The 21,769-nt window shown below is 37.4% G+C and overlaps 1 protein-coding gene across 2 annotated transcripts in view; it reads left to right on the top strand.

Annotated features, from left to right (window-relative positions):
• The first annotated feature begins 263 nt into the window (after positions 1–263).
• The window catches only part of LOC121854810 (ornithine decarboxylase 1-like), a 43,473-nt gene continuing 21,967 nt past the window's right edge, over positions 264–21,769 (top strand). Inside the window, exons 1-4 of one of the 2 annotated variants that reach the window (XM_042349605.1) lie at positions 264–418; positions 16,447–16,589; positions 19,254–19,454; positions 21,617–21,713. In XM_042349605.1, coding sequence (XP_042205539.1) covers positions 19,362–19,454; positions 21,617–21,713 — 190 coding nt within the window. In that variant the 5' untranslated portion in view covers positions 264–418; positions 16,447–16,589; positions 19,254–19,361. Of the gene's footprint in view, positions 419–14,063; positions 14,461–16,446; positions 16,590–19,253; positions 19,455–21,616; positions 21,714–21,769 lie in introns of those variants that run through there. The other variant, XM_042349606.1, reaches the window with a different exon arrangement.

Genomic DNA, 21,769 nt, shown 5'->3' with positions numbered 1-21,769 from the left:
TAAACATTACTCTTATAAATTTAGTTTTATTTGCATTACGAAAGTTTGTTATGAAAATTGAGAAATTTGAATCTCCCGCTCTTGAATTCCTCCGCATCAGCTGGAGCAGTACCGAGGCCAAATATACTAGTGCTTAGAATAAATCACATGATTAATATTTAATATTGCATTAAGCTTAAAATTGGGTGATAATTTCCGATAATTTGGTTACCAGTTGAAGGAAAAAGAAGGAATTATCAAGAAGTGAGGTTGATAATAAATGCGGTAGGGAAGACCTTAGTCCACTGTGTTGTTGTGTCCCGGAGCAGACGGACGGATTACTTGTCTCCCATCCATACATGTGCAACCTTCTATGTTCCCAAGGCCAAATTCAACCTCCAAAATTTCTTCAATAAGAAGGCCTCGGTCGTCAGTCCAGGTAAATACACTCAATGGAAATATTATGGCTGTTAATTAGTTGTAATGAGTCACTGATAGAAGCAACACCTGTGGGTCAAAGTCCTCCTCCTCCCACATTACAGAATGATGTAATTTAAATAAAACACCATCACTCATTTGAACAGGAAATGTATACTATTTTAGATTTTTCAAGTATCATTTGTTAAGTATTATAAGATGTTTGCCCGGATTGGCACCCTAACATATAGTTAATAACTTATAAGTTTGTATGGGACCTGCAAGACTATTGGCTATAGAGTAAGTGTACAATGTCTACTGTATAATAAGTGTACAATGTCTACTGTATAGTAAGTGTACAATGTCTACTGTATATTAAGTGCAGTGTTAATGAGCAAGACAATTATACAGACATTAGTAAACAATAAGATAGTTCAGTAATGTTTTATTGGTAAATTATCATTGTCACACCGTTCACTTTTAGCAAGTAAAAAATATATTTCTCTAGTGTATTTGTGTTTAGACCGAATATAACCTTCATATTTGGCGGAAATTAGCCGGGTTTTTTGAGATTTTTGTTTCATTTGACGTTTTCCGAAAAAAATTGACTAAGCAACTAAAAAATAAAAAAAAACAGTAGAAAAATAAAAACCTAACCTAACCTAACTGACTCACCATATGATGGAATCGCCTATTTCTTACCTTATTGGCCTGGTTCTTGTTCGTCATTGCATTCTGAGATTCTTACACCGCCACATGTTGGTCTTTGCGATATTTACATTCAGTCTTGCTTTTAGTACACTTTACTGAGGTTGGAAGAACACCATGCGATCGAAAAAATGCTATAGTTTCTACGTTTTTTCCCAAAAACTCGCAATCGGCTCCATATACGTAGGTATTAGGTTTTACATCTAGAAGTGTACGTAATAAGAGTGCAGAGGTCTTATTGCAACTATATCTTACGCAAGTCAGGCCGCACCTCGATTATGCTGTTCAGTTCTGGTGCCCTTATTATAGAATGGATATTAATTCACTGGAGTCGGTGCAGCGAAGAATGACGAAAATGATTCCGGGACTTAGAAACCTTCCATATCAGGATAGGTTAAAGAAACTAAACTTGCATTCCCTAGAAAGACGAAGAGTGCGGGGAGATATGATAGAAGTATTTAAGTGGGTGAAAGGAATCAATAAAGGGGATATAGATAAGGTTCTTATAATATCCAAGCAGGATAGGACTTGTAGCAATGGATTTAAGTTGGATAGGTTTAGGTTTAGGAGGGAGATTGGAAGGAATTGGTTCACAAATAGGGTGGTGGACGAGTGGAACAAGCTTAGCAACCTTGTAGTAAGTGCTGGAAAGTTTTAAAAGGAGGCTAGATAGATTCATGGATGATAGAGAGTGGTAGTAACTCTCGACAGGAGCTGCCATGCACAGGCCAACCGGCCTATTGCAGACTCTTTATTTTCTTGTGTTCTTATTACTTGTACCCACTTTAGTGATGATTCATATCCACTTTAGTGATGACTCATACCCACTTTAGTGAAGACTTGTACCAATTTTAGAGATGACTTGTACCCATTTTAGAGATGACTTGTATCCACTTTAGTGATGACCCATACCCACTTTAGTGATGACTCATACCCATTTTAGAGATGACTTGTACCCACTTTAGTGATGACTCATATTCACTTAAGTGATGACTCATACCCACTTTAGTGATAACTCATACCCATTTTAGAGATTACTCATACCCACCTTAGTGATGACTTGTACCCATTTTAGAGATGACTCATACCCACCTTAGTGATGACTTGTACCCACTTTTGTGATAGTTGATGTTCATCCTTATTTTTTTTATTGTTATAATAATAATAATAATAATAATAAACGATTTATTAATAGAGTGTGTATCTGTCTGTGTGTTCCATAAAGGTATCACTAACTAGGGATACACTGGAAACATAACACTGTATCATGTTCCAGCCAGAACCAGAACGAGCACTTTGATGTGTAATTAATTTGAAGCAAAAAATACAATTCGTTTCTTCAAACTGTGGTCACATGGGTAGCTCTTGCTCTAGTTTCTACAGCAAGAAAAAAAACAGGTGAATGCTGCAGTGTGAGGTGATGTATGACAGAACATAACCAGGCAAGATGAATGTAGATGACGCAGCAGCCTATCGTGGTAGTCTTTATTTTATTAAAACAAGACGAGAGAAATTGAAGAAAAACGATTGTGGAGTTGTGAGTGGCTGACGAGGAGGAGGACTGAAAGTGTTTATTATAGACTGGTTAGAGAGTTGAGTTTGGAGGACCCAGGTGCCATGTGTGTTAGAATCTTGCTCAAAACCATCAAAAATTTGACGAACACGATCATCCAATAAAACTGCTTCAAAAACTATCTCGAATATCTGAAAAATTGCTTGAAATAACTTTTAATCCTGAAATTGCTCATAAAAGTGCTCATGTACTGTTATAGCATTGACAATTATGTTCAAGTTATTTTAAGTACATGACATTCAGAAATCTTAGTACGTACAGTATATTATTGGTCTATGTTAATTTTTTTAAAGTGATTTGTCAAACTAAAACTACGAATATAAATGTTTAGGTTATTTAGCTATTGTTTATTTAATGCATTGTTTCCCAACATTGAACTACAATATTGTTCAAAAGCAAACCACACATGCCTGTCAATACATTTATATTTTCATTATAAAAGAAAAAGACAGTCTGATTTTTCATTTGAAATTTATTTGCTTCTTTGTATTAACTAAGCAATAAGGTAGTTTATTGAAGATAATATACAGTAATCCTGTGTTTTTCGCAGTTTGACCATTCGTGTTTTTTTTACTAAAAAAATTATATATATATATATATATATATATATATATATATATATATATATATATATATATATATATATATATATATATATATATATATATATATATATATATATATATATATATATATATATATATATATATATATATATATCCTTTAAAAACAAAAATTTAAATTTTGCGCCATTTTCGACACCCGCTGTTCCGAGAAGCCTCAGTCCACATGTGCCTATCGTACTGTGAACGCTACTGTGATTATCTCTTCTGTTTGCCCTCCCACGTGCATTCCACATGGCTCGGGGACGTAAGCCAGCCTCATCAAAGGCAAATATTACTAGCAAAGACTCTAAACTGACCGAGAGATCAAGAATAGTGATGAGCTTAACGGAAAAAAAAAAGTTTTATTGGACAAGCTCAGAGGTGGTATGAGCTATGGCTCGAGATGTGGTGAAGACTGACAATTCATTTGTGTTTTTTGTCAGAATACAAGTCTTCAAGTGGAGGAATGTGGGTGGAAGAGGACTGGCTGGCTGCCGTGACTGCGTGAGGGCGGGCAGACGCTGGGACAGCAGGGAGAGGCTGGCAATGCGGGTGTTGCCGACCTCAGCGAATTATAACATTTTTTATTTACTTGTAAATAAATATTTTTTGTATATATAACTGTGTTTACGTTTTTCCATTATTATACTATAATATTATTAGCTTCAAATAATGATGTTAGTAAATGCCGGTACAGTGCATCAGTGATCACTATTTTCACCCTTCCTCTACATGGCGTTGAATGTAACCATCTAGCTGAAATAGAAATATGGTTGAAATTCCTTAAAAAATAAGGTGTGATTTCGCCTCAGGCCCGGAGCTACGTATCAGGCTGTGCGCTCAGTTCAAGAAAGTGGCAACATCCCATTCAGAGCGAGAGGAGGGCGAGCCAATGACAGCGTGCTTCCCTCGGACCATACCACCCGAGGCGGCCAATCACAGTGGATTTCTCCTTGCTATCTCACAGCTCCTCGGCCAATCCGCGCGCCCAGATGCTGCCTCCTCCTTAGTTTTGGAACGTATTTTCAGCTTAATATTGATGTTATTCGTATCCACATAGAGAAGTGCTTTGCAATATCTGCCCAATATTAGAGCAAAACTAGAATGAGGCAAGGCTTTCTGGTGTGGGTTTAGGAGTCCATAACTCCTGAGCGTGTGTTTGACGCCAGTACTCACGTGGACACCCCAGTAATGCTTGGTGATAGTGATTCTATTGGTGAATTTAGTGTTGATTATGGTGATCCAAGTGCTACTGGTGATGGTGCAGGTGACGTGCATGATTGCAGAAAAAACCATACATCGCGTTACGGACCATCGGAAGATCTTTTTAGAGACTATTATGACTTACCTGTCGACAATGAAAGTGACTCACAGCATGATGAAAGCGATTATCATAATGACAATAACACTGTGAATGTACAAAATAACTTTAGCGTGCTACAAAGCATCCAAAGATCTTTTTGCCGACTATGACCAGTTAAAAGACAATGTGGCATGCATTGACTGTGAAAGTGAACTTGAAATAGTGAAACTGAGTACAGTATACTCATAATACAAAAAATGGCTGCTATGCATGCATTTACTTTGGTATACAGTTTAACATAAGTTATGCAATGTGAATTTATATCGGCGTAATTAACCCTCTCAGCCTTGCACGACGCCATTGTGCCGTCAAAAATAAAATGCAAAAAACTTACGCTCAGCCTTATGATGCCAATGTGGCGTCCAATGGGCTATATTTTCAAATAACTCAAAAACTATTTTGTGAAACTGACTGAACTTTGGATGCCATTTGACAGACGTCATTTTCTTTTTGTGGGCCTTATTACCTTCCCCAAGACGGTCTTGGTCATCGTGTGCATGAGCACAGTATGAAGCCAGTGTTTCTCTGGCCATTAGAGCGAGAGGAGGGTGTGCCGCTCGGCCCTTTATTTATTCCATGAGTTTTTGTGTTATATTATTTTTCCTTATGCCACGATATTTTACATGCTTTGTTCTTTATATTGGTACATAGTACATATCAATGAACACCATAATACAAGCAAAATGTGAATGGAAATCAAAATGTTACCAAGCATTTTCCTACTTTTTGAACTTATATTCGAAAAAAGTGGCTTTAATTTCAAGAATGTTAAATTTTTTTATGGTTTCATACAAATTTTCAGACAATTTTACACTAGAAGAGACCCCATTACAATTAATAAAACAATTCCATGGCAGTGAAATGAGCCCTAAAAAATAATCTTAAATTTTTTTGGCAAAAATCTCAGAGGCGGAGCGTAAGTTTTCATGCACATATGTGTCTCAGGCTCCGAGACTGAGAGGGTTAATGTGATGTTCGGTTACCAAATGTAGTAGGATCAGTATATCAACCCTCCTGGGTCATCACGAGTTACATGTAGGATTTCGGAAGTCATCAGACCCATTCTGGCAGATACCTCTTTGAGGTAGTGTACTATACAGTACTGTACAATAAATGTGATTTAAGACGTAATAGATTTTTTGCTACACAAACAATCGGTACTCATTAACCAGACAGTACTTTTTTATGCTGCATTATTCATTAGAAATAAAAAGCATTAACAGTAAATTATATTTTAATATATGAAACCGTAACCAGTACCACTGTAAAAATTTCTGCCTACGGCTGGTTATTTGACTGAAGTTCTAGCAGGAACCGGAACTTCGTAAAAATCAAACTTCCGTTGCATCCCTATCACAAACCAGGCAATTATCGCATAAACGGGGGCTTATAGCAAACAAGCAGGTAACACCTGCTTAATTGTATGCCAAACATTTTATCAGTTACTATCAATGCAGTGAAGACAGCATAAAACAAGTTCCTCTGGCTTTTGTCCTAATGAGCCGACGGTGTAAAAACGATTATGACAAGGGATCACCGTGAAGTCAGCCCTCCCTAGCCCTCCAGATGTTGATGTGATAGTGTGACACTTCACGTCATAAGTGTGGCAATCCATTCTCTCGTTGCTTATAGGTGTTCCGCAGGTGTTCTTTCCATTCTAAGTGCCCAGGCAGCCATCTCTGAGGGACAAGAATTGGTCTAGGTACAGTATACTGTATATAGATACTTCTTATGCACTAATAATGACTATTAAGGGTGGTACAGGCATCTTTATCAATGCAATGGTCGTGATAATCTTCAGGTGTACATCTTCATCTGAACATTTGCTTGCATCTGCTCAACCCAAGTCAAGCAAGGATAGACAGCACGGGTTGTGGGGTCAAGGTGAAGAGAAACAAATCACAGCAGCATAATTTTTATCACCCTGTATGATTTTAATACCATATTTGACTGTACTACCTTTGTACCAATGAATTATCATTTATTCTGACTCCATTTCTATTGATTGAAAATTTTAACTGACTTCATGTGTATTGTAAACAAATTCATAAGAGGTGACTGTACTTTGCGTATACCCTGTATTTGGGTACTAGTTGTCCTGCACCCTGAGGATTCCATATGGTAGCTAATAGTGGAGCAGACAGTTAAATAGTACCCGAAGGACTTTATAGAATTTTTTCATATTTTCCATGGGTGTTGTTTGGATTATAGTAAGTAATAAAAATGATTGGACAAGTTTTTCATTTTATTTTAAGCATTTTTATTTATTTATTTTTTTTTTTAATTACAACATTTTTCTTTATATACTATACAATGAAAAATCATCTGTAGTGGACAGGGCATGAAAGGTAAGGGAAATTACATGGTATAATATAGTGAAAAACTTATCATATAGCGTGCTTTGTAGGCGAAGATTTAAATATTGAGTTGATAATTTTTCCGTGGCATCGAGTGTGGTGTCTCGTTGTAAACTATAAATTTGTGATTTCAGTCTTTGTTAGCATAAAAAGTAATGATGAACCTCTCATTGGGAGTTTTATGACCATGAATATTAGCTTGATTGTCTTTTGTTTTTGGTGTTATAGACTTCACATTCCTCGTGTTTGTATTTATCGTCTATGCAAGTCCCCAATTTATTTATTTTTTTCGCGCAATTGGTTCTTGGACCTATTCTGTGTATAAAGGATGAGGTTCATATAATACAGTACAGTACTGTACTAGTTCGGTTCGAATCCCCAATTAAGGGTTTGGCTATACTGTACTATATTTCCAATTTTTTTCAAGTAGCTTTGGATTCTAAGTGAACTGTATGTTCCTATATTGTAATTGTAAACTTAGGGAGGGCATTTGACTGGGTATCATGTGAGGTAGTGCCGTGGTCTATGAGAAAGTTAGTGGTAGAGACGAGAGTGTCTTGTTCGAGTGGATATGGCATTGTACAGTACAGTATAAAGGCTCAAAAACCACGAAGTAAATGGCGAGGAATTTGAGGTGGAAGAAGTGGTCCGTCAAGGGTCTGTCTCGAGTAACATTCTGTTAATCATGATACTCTTGAGAATTTAGGACTAGTGTACTGTATACTCTAGTTGTATACTGCTGATAACAGAGAGCCGACTTTTGACATTATCTATATTTAAGATATGGCTGCTAAAAATAATTGGATTTTTGGTGGGTCAATGACCTGTGCCCGGGTGGGCTATTCCCCGTAAAAAAATAAAAAACAGTAATGTAAATAAGAAACAGCAGGTAGACCACACACCTCATTTGGAGAATTAAAACTAAGAAAGAACTTGTCTGGTGTTACTTGAAATGGACCACAATTATTCCTTAAATAAATTTTTCTGTACCGGTAGATTCTGTGATGGTTTTTGTCAAATTTCTTTAATTAGAGAGAGAGAGACCACCATTTGTAGTTAAGGGTTTAATGGTTTAGCCAGTGACGTACCCAGAAACTGCATTCCTGCCCGAATTTGTTGTAATGCAAGAAATAAAAAAGTAAATCCAATTGTAGGGCACAAAAAACTGGAAATGGAGAATGAAATGTTTAATCTCCTCACATAGCATCATGTTTTTGTCAGTAACACCACTATACAGTATCTCAATGAGGCAGTTGAGTAAATTGTGGCCAGTATCACAAGACAACCAAAGCAAACTAACCTAACAAAACCAAATGAAAGTTTAGGTTGCTACTCCACCGATTTTTTTTCATTGATGCAAAGAATGAATGCTGTAGTGTATGCGATGGGACAGGAATGACGAAATGGGTGAAAATCATCCATAAAACCTCACAAGCAGTTAGCCTAACCAAAGACTCAGAATTATTTGGTTAATGTTTGCATTCGTCTTCGTCCGGGGTATGACTGAGGATTGGTAGACAGAACCTCTGGAAATGGAATTAAAACAGAAATGGCATGAAGCTTCCCAGGTGCTCTCGACTGATAGAGAGGACTGTACTTGGTGTTGCTATTGAGTGTAATGATTGAATATCAGACCAAAGCTTACAGCCCAAAATTTCATCACATATAATAGCAAGTACGGTACAGACCAGGGTTGTCAGATGTACGACAAGCTTCACGGCCAACACTCTCACCATCTCTCGGCCAAATCTTTTTGGATGGAAAATACATGGCTATTTTTGCAATCCACACAAAATAAAAGTCTACCCTACAATATCCACTTAAAATGTCGCAATAAAACCAAATTTTCACTTAGAATTGAGAGCTCAATACATGTAATTACAGAAACATAATACAGTATCTGTAATCTACAGTGAAGATTTATCTTATTCTCAAATGGTGGTGGATCATGGTAATGGTGGAGAACTTGATAACACCAGTTGACGTAAGAACATAAGGAGTCTGCAATAGGCCGATTGGCCTGTGCATGGCAGCTCCTGTCGAGAGTTACTACCACTCTCAATCATCCATGTATCTATCCAGCCTCCTTTTGAAACTTTCCAGCATTCCAGCACTTACTACAAAGTTGCTAAGCTTGTTCCACTCGTCCACCACCCTATTTGTGAACCAGTTCCTTCCTATCTCCCTCCTAAACCTAAAATTATCCAACTTAAATCCGTTGCTCCGAGTCCTATCCTGCTCGGATATTATAAGAACTTTATCTATATCCCCTTTATTGATTCCTTTCACCCACTTAAATACTTCTATCATATGTCCCTGCACTCTTCGTCATTCTAGGGAATGCAAGTTTAGTTTCTTTAACCTATCCTGATATGGAAGGTTTCTAAGTCCCGGAATCATTTTTGTCATTCTTCGCTGCACCGACTCTAGTGAATTGATATCCATTCTATAATAGGGGCACCAGAACTGAACCGCATAATCGAGGTGCAGCCTGACTAGCACAAGATATAGTTGCAATAAGACCTCTGCACTCTTATTACATGTTGACAACCCTTTATCCGAAATTCTGAAAACCGAAAGTTTTTTTGTGGAGCAATTTTTTTTTTAACAGGGATTAGCTCACCCAGGCATAGATCACTGACCCACATCGGGGCCTGGGGGGCGAAAATGTAATAGTAATACTAATTATAATAATAATTATTATTCATAGTAATTAAAAATTGTAATAAAAATACACCAAAATAAAATAATAATAATAGCAATAATAATAAGAAAATATAATAATAAAATTAATAATAATAACAATAATATTGTATTAATAAAATAATAATAATAAAGAAATACAAGAATGAAAAAAGATAAAAAGTGAGAAACACGACCTAGACCTATGAATTATTATTATTATTATTATTATTATTATTATATTTTCGCCTCCCAGGCCCCAATGTGGGTCAGTGACTTGTGCCTGGGTGGGCTAATACAAAAAAAAATTAATAACCATTCTGAAAACCAAAAAATTCCGAAATGCCTCTGACCCCAAGGATTTCGGATAAGGGATTGTCAACCTGTACTTACACTTCTAGATATAAAACCCAATACTCTGCCTTATTTCGAACATTAACGCACTGTTTTCTAGGCCGTAGGTCCGGGCTTACAAGTACCCCTAGGTCTCTTTCACAAGTCGACTTCTCTAGGTTGATGTTGTTAAGGCTGTATACATTGACAGTATTTGTTCTTCCAATATTAAGTACGCTGCACTTGCTGGTGTTGAATTTCATTTGCCATTTTTCAGACCACCCCTGTAGTTTATTTAGATCCTCCCGTAATACATTTGCATCCTGCCCTGAATTAATCTGCCGCCCTATTTTGGTGTCATCCGCAAACTTGCTTATGTCACTGCTGATCCCAGTATCTAGATCGTTTATGTTGATTATGAACAAAAGTGGGCCTAGTACTGACCCCTGGGGAACCCCACTGGTTACACGGCTCCACCCAGATTTAACACCATCTACGCTGACCCTCTGCGTTCTATCGGTGAGCCATGATTTTATCCAATTTAAAACTTTCCCCTCGATACCATGAGGCTTAATTTTTCTCAGAAGCCTCTGATGCGGTACTCTGTCAAATGCTTTGCTAAAGTCTAAGTAAATAACATCGTCATTTTCGTCATTATCTACTACCTCGAAGACTTTCCTAAAAAATGACAGCTCATTTGTTAGACAAGATTTTCCCTTTGTAAACCCATGTTGAGTGTCGTAGATTAATTTGCTTTTCTCTAAATGCGTTCGGATGCTATCTGCTATAATTGATTCAAGAAATTTCCCCACTACAGACGTCAAACTGATCGGCCGGTAATTTGATGCTCATGCTCTGTCTCCCTTTTTGAATATGGGTACTACATTTGCCTGTTTCCACAAGTCTGGCACAACTCCCGTGTCTAATGATTTTGTAAATAAATTTACGAGTGGTCCGCTAATCTGTTCCCTACACTCTTTCAAGACTCGAGGGAAAATTTCATACGACTCTGGGGATTTTGTCTCCTTTAGTTTATTTATCCTCTTACGAACATCCTCTTTTCTGATAGTGATATTCTTTAATTTCTCTTCTTCCTTTCCCCTAAATATCTGTTCCATCTCTGGAATTTCCTCGCGAATTTCTTCTGTGAAAACTGATTAGAAGTAGCTGTTCAATGCTTTGCTTATTTCTTCACTGCCATTTATCACTTCTCCCCTCCCTGACTTTAAAGGCCCAACTTTTTCCTTGACCTTTCTTCTATATACCTGGAAAATCCCTTGGGATTTGCCATGGATTCTCTTGCTATTTTGATTTCATAGTCTCTCTTTCCTTTCATTATACCTATTTCTGAGCTGCTCCTCCCCTCCCTTTAATTTCTTATATATTCCTTTTTTTATTCCTATGTCATGTTTAAGTTGTCTGGTCATCCACCTTGGCTCATTCCAGTAAGTCATCGTCCCCTGGTTCTTCCTTTTCATACATGTTTGTAGAGTTGAATAGCTCCATCATGTGTGGTGTTACTTTGAAATCTCTGCAACATTTTCCTTGGAACTGGACCATTTTCACTTCCATCACTGGCTATACTAACCCAGACGTATTTTTCTTCCCATGATTTGTTATATTTTCTACCACTGTCGTAGGACCCTTTCCATTTACTAGTGGACATTTTGAAAACTAGCACTCAGAAGTTCAGAAAGTAACTCAGATGGCTTTGTAGGCTTTGAAGCTTAACCCATATGCTGGACACGTTCAGCCTGAACAACTCAAATATGAGAACTAACAACTAGGGTAGTAACTAATAAGGTCACTCAGCTCAGTAGGTCATGTAATCATGTGAAGAGGTGAGGTCACTGAGCCAGCGTTTTAATTGAGAAATTTGAAAATCTGCTAGACTTGTCTTAAAAATCCACTACATGAGGAATTTACGTGTTTTACAAAATTCGGCCAAATATTTTGGCCGTGACCATCCATTTTCCACGGCCAGGCGAAATTTTTTGCGGCCAAGTAGAGAAATTTGGCCGTGGAAGCGGCCATCTGGCAACCCTAGTACAGTACCCTAACACCACAGGTTGACACACCGCAGGTCAAGACCTGACCCCGGCCTAAGTACTTGCGTAACCCTACGATATAATCGTGTTAAGGAAACCACACCTGGCCAAGACCCAACCGGGCGGTAAAAATTAAAAAGCACTACTGTCTTGCGACATGACCTCTCCTGGGCAAACAACTGTCCAGACCTGACCCAAGGGAGATCAAGGACCCGCTAATCAGCCAGCACCCCTGTTACCCAACCCAACAACCCGGTCAAGACACACCCACTTAAGTAGGAGAGGTCACCCTCCGGCTCCTCCAATATATAGGGGCTGGAGCTCCTCTCGTCAGGGAGAGTCTGATGACCAAGGAGGGCCAGCAACCACGTCCCCTGTCCCGTCGCTAAAGGCAACGAGGTCTCACACTAAGTGCTGTCAATTCAACGTTTAACAGCAAGTGCTGGCTGTGTAGGCGGTAGAAGTGCAGTGATCCCGGACCTCCCAATGATCGACTTAGTGAAGTGCCCATTCGACTTGTGAAGTTAAACGAACATATCATAGTCTATCATACCCTGTGTACGAGTCCCCCCATTAATTCCTCCTATGCAACTAGCAAAATAAAGCTGTAACACGGATTAGTGTTTTATATACTACACTTGTACTGAGCCCCCACACCCTCGAGACACGCTACCAAACTTCCTGTCTTTACATCCTCCTATTATAAATATTCTACCTATATGTAATAACCTCTTCTGGTGAGTTTTGTCTCATTACACGAGTAAAGCTCGTCAGGATACTGTACAGTACAGTACCGTGGAAGCTTTACATATAGAAAATACACGAATTGTTAATTTCGCCTGTATTAAAACGAAACTTTGGACCACGTATAGTGTTATACAGTACTGTGCTTAAGGTGGAAAGGGGGGATTCCCCAAGCCAAATGACGTTATGATCTTTCGAGGAATTCGAGTATTTTTTTTTTCTTGCTCCCTTTCATCTATATTTCCAGTCATGCTAAAATTTTTTATTGCATTACCTCTTACATTATGACCAGAATCTCACTTGTATTCTTTGTTTCTTCACATTCCTGTTTACTTCCTCATCTCTTTAACATGAAATTTATATCTGCCTTTTCATGGTATTCTTAACGTTGTTCGTGAAATTTACGTGTCTTCTGCAGCTTTTTTTTTCTTTTTATTGACAAAGTTTCTCATTCACAAAATTAACGTTTTGAAATGCTGTATCTTAAATCTCAATTGCGTATTTCACTTAACCACCAAATTGGGTGTTAACGTCTGTTTATAAAGATGGTATAGATAGATTTGTAAAATTGTGTAATTGTCACATGTAATAACCAGCTTATCACTTTAAAATATTTTTATACACAGGAAGATAATGCTTTAATCAGCTTGTACAGTACATATATTTAGTCTCGCTTTGTATCCATAAACTAGTCACTGACCGCGGCAAAATTAAATTAAAATTAGATTAGTTAAAATGTAAGCATATTGCTTTGGGCAAATTTAATTTATTGCAGCAGCGTGTGTATAGTGTTATCAAATTGTCCCGTTGTGAGTTGTTCATTAGGCTTGTAGGAATTATACAGAACGTATCATGAACCTTAGCCCAGTATTTTCCAATTATTATCCCTGAAATGTCAGCGTACATGATAAAACATATTGTTATGGACATTAAATGATAAGAGTATGTTAAATATTTCTTGTGAGTGTGTAAGAGGCAGTGTACACACCGTGTAGGTTACAGACATGGAAGGTTCTGCACCAGAGTCGTGTATTGATTGCTGGGAAAGTACAGTTGTCGGGTACCATATTCCCACTAAATATAGCCATTTGTTTTTCTTTCATTAACTTGTAAAAACGTTAAATATTTTATTTTAAATTGCCTCTGGTGAACATCTGCTAGCTTGTGAAATATTTATATACGGCTGAAATGTAGGTAGTATAAAATAAATTACGGTATAAGGCAACTGTGTCCTTCCGTCCACTGACATCACCAGACATGCTCACTCACTTCCACTCTGTGAACGTATTAGCAGTGTCTCTCTCTCGTGTCATCCAGCTTCATTCATACTAGCTACCACTTCTTCTTAAGAGTGTCATTGTCAATAGCCTGGTGGCTCTCAGCACGTGTGGAACGGGCTCACCCCCCGTTGTGTATCGTGGGGGGTACCCAGATCCACACTGGAAGAGGCTCACAACAGATTGCCCGCCGTCTGTTAGGTTGATCAGCCCATAGACAAGCTCATCCTGCCTCAGTGTCGTTAGTGAAGCAGTATTATTTCCAGACATGGAACCAGAAAGGTTAATTCTCGCCATTATTTACTGACGGTTATTGGGAAAGCACGCATACCCTGTATGGCGTGTTCATGATATATGGGATAATAAGCCCATAGGTGAGTATCAAATAATTTTCAGTCATGTAGATTATCGTTGTTGAGTGTTAGTAAAGTTCATTCAGTCTTTGATTTTCTTTTGTGTTGTGATTTTCGTATTTCCTATGTTATCAGGGAAGAGATTGAATGTTATAAATTAATGGTACAGTAATGATTTTCGAAAGGAGCACCACTAAACTTCTAGTTTAAGGCATTTTCTTCACAGGACGTGTCTTATTTGGACGAATGTTCTTGAAGATTTGGGATCTAATATAAGAACTAAAATCAATGGGACAAAGAGAATGGCAAGTCCTGTATATGTGTTACGCAAAGTGACAGAAATTAGCATTGTCTGATTTTATTTGTAACAAACCACTGGCATTAGCTCAGCCTACTTGATCATACTGTTTACAATTCTTTGGTTGAAGCTTAAGTGAGAGAGTTATATAATGATTTTTCTTAAATTTGCCAAAGGTGCCGAGGCCACATGCTGCTTACTGCTTACTAAGTAATCCTTTGTTCCAGCACTGAATTTGTTCACTAACTTACAGGTACTACCATACTTTATAACATTAATGTTTTAAGAAAACACTACAGTACTGCTGTGTTGCAGAGTACAGAACAATGCAGTTACCAATATATACAACATTAAACAGTATATAACACTGGTGATTATTATGAAGTAAAGTGGTGATTTACTGTTTTTTTATCAGATTAGAGAAAACTTACTGTGAGCAACGTCAAGTTTCCTATTTTGTGAAATGATTTATCTCCAATACTTGACACGTGAACGTTGAGTCGCATACGCACTGACAAACACATTTTTGTCACTAAGTATATTACAACAGTCACTCCCACAAACAAAATCACCCCCCACATCACCTCAATACTCACCTCAACAATACTTATTCTACACAGCACAGCCATAGTTACCCACTACACCAGCACAAGTACAATATTAGAACAGCATCTGAAAGCAGTGCACTGTTCATTCATATAAGGAACAATAATCATCCCATAGATTGGGAAAACAGTTTAGAAGTGTATAAATCCATCATGTGTCACAGAAAGTCTTCTGGTTGAGGCAAGTTTGATTAGAGAATTGAATTCTATAAACCTTAGTGATGGTCAGTGCCTTACGTGTGTTATGTAAATAATTTGAGACTTCATTTAATTTTGTTTGGTTTTACAGTACATATGCCATACTGTACTGTATAGACATAAATTTATATAACTGTACTTTGTCATCACAATCATTAGACATGAAGTAAGATAAGACATGAATACTGTACTGTACCTTGGAAACTGTAATTATACTGTACAGGATATAAGATTCAGCATCACAGAAGTTTTGAAAAGGAAAGTTAATTTTCCCAATCCCATAAAATAATTAATACTAGGGTGTTCATGCTCTACTTTTCTTTATGTGTACTGTGCAAATACTATATAGAGATAGAATTACAGTACTAATGAAATGTGGACCAAGCTTTTGCAGTGATTCAATTTAATACAATATTAGAATTTTCAAATAGATTTTTGGCCATATTCTTTGTAAAAATAATTATTGCTTTAGTTCGTAACAGTCACTTATTATATGTGTATTTTTTTACTTATACTGTTGTGAGTGTTGTTAGCAGTACTGTTACTTTGGGTTAATGTTTGTAGCTCTTGATGCTGGCTTAGCAGTCTTAAGGATCTTCTATAATGTCTTTGTGTATTCATCTTTTGTCTTGGTCTATCTAAATTTCTGTCCGCTTCATGTACAGTAATACAGTACAGTATTTATTTCTTAGATACAATGCCTTTACAGCCAGTCTGGATATTGTAGGACCTTTAAACTGAGAAGTGTCATGTTTGTGTGCCCTTTAATTGATGATCAAAATTTCCCAGCCTGTTGTTACTGTAATTGACACGAGTCCACCATCTTTATTTTTATGAAGCTTGCTCAAATCTTTATTGAACACACGTATGTGTATACTTGTTAATATCTGCTTTATTTTATTTCAGGGACGATACTCGGGATCCCGTCTGGACCAGTGCACCTTTACACTCTACGGGGGCAACTGGAGGTTCACACTTAACGGTTTGCCGCCGTGGTACTGAGGTCAGCTCTTTGCCTCCATTCTGAGGCGCAACAGGCCGTAACGAAGGTAAATATAAAAGCTACATTGTATTATGTACCATCACCACACTGCACCATCACCTTCAGGGATAACCACACTATCCCACCAGTTAAGCTTCAGATCTGGATAGATAATTAAGTTTATTTTGAGTACTGTACTGTATACAGTGATAAGATTATGGTGTTGGTTCAGATTTGAAGTACATTTTGCTTGGCTTAATGTGTGCTGTATTGTTTTGGGAGAATTTTAACAACTTATATATAACTTTTATTTCAAACTGGTCATTTGTACATAATATCTGAAGAACATTTAACATGATATGTTTTGCAGTTTATTTATCATTTCAGCTGTTATCATCTTACTCGCTATGCTCTACACACACACACACACACACACACACACACACACACACACACACACACACACTTTATCACATGGAATTACAGTATGTGCTGTAATGGATCATATGATTGCTGGCATCCTGCTAGGGGATGGTGTTACCCTCCAGATGTTGAATGCTAAGAATCAGTTGATGAACACATGGTTCACCTGTCCAGTACCCCAGCAAGAAATATTTGCATCATTTAAAGACAAAAATCCTGTGTAATCACTTTATTCCTGGTACCTGTAGTCTCTTATGCACTCTCCTACTCCATCCTGATCCATTCTCATACACTAACTTATCTTTCAGAAGCTTTTCATACAGTATAAGATATAAATTTTCTCCGTTTGAATTTTGACAACTACAGGTATTAGGTAACATGCATATTCTCATTACTCCTCTGAAAATATTAAACTCATAGTAAATTGGCTAAGGTTATGAAACAAAAATCACACTTTTTCCTGGATTTTACAGTAGAGTATTACCTGAGTTGTGAGGTTGTTTGTGTACCATAACTATCAATAATGTGAACGATTTTCATTAATACTGTACAGTAAGTCCTCGCTTAACGTCGTCGTTCCGTTCCTGAAAACGGTGACGTTAATGGAATCAATTTTCCCCATAAGAAATAGATAAAATACGGTAGTTACGTTCCCCAGCCTCCCTTTGCCCCATAAAATACATTATATATACATAAATTCAATGGAATTTTTATAGAAAATAGTGTATATTATACATCCCCAAAGGATAAATAAACTAAATCTTCTGTTTTGTCCTCAATGATGGGCAGAGGTGGAGTGAGTGTGTGGTGGCTAGTTAAGAGGAGGAGGAGGAGGAGAGTGGCTCCTCCCCCTGCTCTGACTGGGTGAGAGAGGGTGATGTGCCGTACAAAGTAGTCCGTGATGACGTTATACCGAATTGGCGAGACGTTGTCCGAATCATTGGTATCTAAAGAGTAGCGACGTTATAACGAAACAAAGTTGTCGTCGGCAATGTTAAACGAGGACTTACTGTACACATACAGACTCTACATGTGAAGTGCATCACACGGTGAAGCCAAAGTTCAGGTGAAAGGATGGTAAAATATTCGGAGAACCAGCCAGGTTAGGGAGAGAAGAGAGGAGCCACTAACACAGCTGCCTTTCCTGGTAACATTAAAGTACGCTCCTCATTTAGCTGTGCACCTCTGCCCAAAAGAGGGGGGGTCATCTACAACCTGCATAGCTACCTCAAGTATCATCCTTGCCAACAGTAGAAGGTCCTTATGTAACCTCAGGCAAGGGGAGCTGTGGAGGCAGAGGCATTTGTATCATTTTGTAGTACAGTACTATACTGCATTGTACTGTATATACTGTATACAGTATGGTATTCAACAGCCTCCTCAATGAGGCCAGTCCTGAAGATGCAGGTTTCCTGGGGGTCTTTTTTTGGTAATTTTACAAGTATTAATGTTACACGTAAGTTCGTTGAAACTAGTAAAACAGAATATAATGACCACATTAAAATACAAAAATATAAATGATATAAGCCAACCTGTTAACATATTCATGGCGGAGGTGTAGCTCATGAAACAACGTTCATTTCATAATGTCAGTAATGCTTGGTATGCTTATGCACACATATTGGCCAACCCTGACTCACTTCCATTCTCCCTAATTATGAAATTGGTAGTACAATGCATCCTTGAAAATTCGAATTGCATGGGTCAATGAAGTATATACGAATTTTAGAAAAATTCACATTTTAGATGTATGGAAGCGCCCGAGCAAATTGTTGTATCAAAACATGCTACAAAAATTATTTACACATCTAAAAACTGTCAATAAGCAATAGGTATGATAAATTAAAAGTATTACTGTATTTATATTCAACAACATTTATTCTAATATATTTAGAACATTATAGCTACAGTGGTCTAATCCTGCCAGTCTCCAGTAGTCTCCAAATACTGTACTGTACTGTACAACACTCCGTCTCCATTCACTTTCACTGTACTGGACACAATGCCTGACCTAGCATATCTTGGAACCCGGATGCGCTTGTTGTGCTCAGCATTATGATCACATTTGAAAGCTTGAATTATTATGCCAATATTTTCAAACTCTTAACCAAAAATTTTGGCACTTATTTTTAAATCAGATGCTATTCAAATTTTAGATGTATCCAACTTTTTGATCCAAGCTGAATCTGAATTATCCAAAGTTTGAGATTATTAAAAACGGATTTATTGATGTTTATGAAGGTGAAAATTATGGAGACATTGGTTAATTTAGTAAAAGAGTGTTACTAATGTTTATATTTCTCCTCAGGCTGATACACATTACCGTGGAGGTTACAAGAACCACAAGAGAACCGCTGGTAAAATCTGCTGTATAGAACTTTAAAGAATCCACAAAATTTTGTTGAAACCTACAATCATGAAGCTGGAATGCAACTTCTTTGCGGGATCAGCTCGCATCTTGAATGAGGAGACTGTCATGGATGTTGTGAAGGACCTAGCCCAAGATCTAGTAAGTGACTTTCCTCTCTTCTCTTGTGCTATCTATATCTGTTTTCCCTGTGTTAGCTTGTCTGCTAGAAGTAAACAAAAAAAAAGGGCTGTACTCCTAGCATCACAGTCATTGTTGTTAGGCTTGGCAAATGTTGGCATTTATTAATTAGGCTATACAGTTGTACCCCACTTAACGCGGTCAATTGAACCCAGAGGGTCCCGCGTTAAGTGAACAACAGAACATATGGGATTAATTCCAATAGAAACCGGCCCGACCCCCAAACTCCACTTTTTGAAGGCACATACCTATGTTGTAGTAAAAATAACATCTTAATTTTATGATGGTACATGCACACAATTAATACTTAAGAGAAATAGAGAAATACAGTCGCCAAGTTAATGTCCATTCAAATAATGGACTCAACTCCCTCCCCCTCTCACACTACACAGCCGGCTAACAGATGGTCGGTCGGTCCCTCCCTCCCCCCCCCACCCCCCACCAACCGTCCCAAGGAGATGTGTGGGATAACCTCAAACTAAAGTTAGGAAAATATAATTGACATTGCTGGATTCCTTGTAAGACCAGGAATATTTTGAATATAAATGTCATATATTTTGCACAAAAGATAACATAGTTACCTAGAGAAAAAATTTTATCTAAAAATTGTAAGTTTAAAGCAAAATATATGATGTTTATATTCAAAATGATCACCAAATTATAAGAATTCCAGCAATGTAAATTATATTCTGACCGGGTAATTTGTATGAATTTTATGAGCTAAAACAAATATCTTCAGTTAATAAAAAAAAAAATAATCTTCACGACACTATCTGTCAATCAAAGTACCCCACCTTGCCTCCCCCCCTCTTCCAACCGCGCGGTCAGTCCCAACCCTCCCCCCCACCCCCCACCAATCCTCCCTTCCAGAGTTTTTAACATTTAGTATTAAATAATACCTCAGATTAAAGTTAGGATAATATAATTGACATTGCTGGATTCCTTGTAAGACCAGGAATATTTTGAATATAAATGTCATATATTTTGCACAAAAGATACCATAGTTACCTAGAGAAAAATTTTTATCTAAAAATTGTAAGTTTAAAGCAAAATATATGATGTTTATATTCAAAATGATCACCAAATTATAAGAATTCCAGCAATGTAAATTATATTCTGACCGGGTAATTTGTATGAATTTTATGAGCTAAAACAAATATCTTCAGTTAATAAAAAAAAATAATAATTCTTCACAGGGTAACAGATGGTCGGTTGGTCCCTCCCTCCCCCCCACCCCCCACCAACCGTCCCAAGGAGATGTGTGGGATAACCACTAAATTTTAATAAATAATACCTCAAACTAAAGTTAGGATAATATAATTGACATTGCTGGATTCCTTGTAAGACCAGGAATATTTTGAATATAAATGTCATATATTTTGCACAAAAGATACCATAGTTACCTAGAGAAAAATTTTTATCTAAAAATTGTAAGTTTAAAGCAAAATATATGATGTTTATATTCAAAATGATCACCAAATTATAAGAATTCCAGCAATGTAAATTATATTCTGGCCTGGTAATTTGTATGAATTTTATGAGCTAAAACAGGCAGTCAGGCAGGGTGGCGGGTGGGGCAAATCTAAAAATAGCGTCTCGGACACTCACCGCGTATATGTGGAAAAAATCCGCGTTAAGTGAAAGTTCAGCTTTGGCAAGGCACCGCGTATATGCGAAAACGCGTTAAGTGAAACCGCGTTAGGCGGGGTAAAACTGTACTGTATATATTTCGGTAATGTATATTAATATGGTTACCATGCTTGATGTTGATGAATTATTAATGACACTAAGTCACCTCTTACTGTGACTTGTTTTAGAGAAAACATTGGTCGTGTAAGCTTTATGTACATCCAAGGATCTACACCAGTGCTCACTAGACATGTGTGTTTAATTATCTAACGTACTTGTGACTGGGACTCGATATTATAATTAGTCTAACTCCATTGCCCATAATTGTGGGGTTGAGTTCAAGTAACTTTTATTCCGGATTTCCCGGGTCTGCACGCTGAAAACTTTAAAAAGATTTCATTACATGAGTGACTGAGCTGCAGGTTCAGTTATAATATAATACTGTATGTGATTTCATGCTCATTCCATCATTTATATGGTGTATTTGTATACAGGGGCAAGATGAACCGTTCTATATTTTAAATGTTGGAGACATTGTGCAGAAGATCAAGATTTGGAGATTGAAGATGCCACGTGTCAAGCCCTTCTACGGTGAGTACAATTGTATGGATTTATTTTATGACTCGGTGGCGAATTATTTACCATGC

The sequence above is a fragment of the Homarus americanus genome, unplaced genomic scaffold, assembly GCF_018991925.1.
Source record: "Homarus americanus isolate GMGI-L3 unplaced genomic scaffold, GMGI_Hamer_2.0 scaffold53233, whole genome shotgun sequence".
In the NCBI taxonomy this organism is placed as follows: domain Eukaryota; kingdom Metazoa; phylum Arthropoda; class Malacostraca; order Decapoda; family Nephropidae; genus Homarus; species Homarus americanus.
This window is presented reverse-complemented; position numbering and strand designations above follow the sequence as displayed.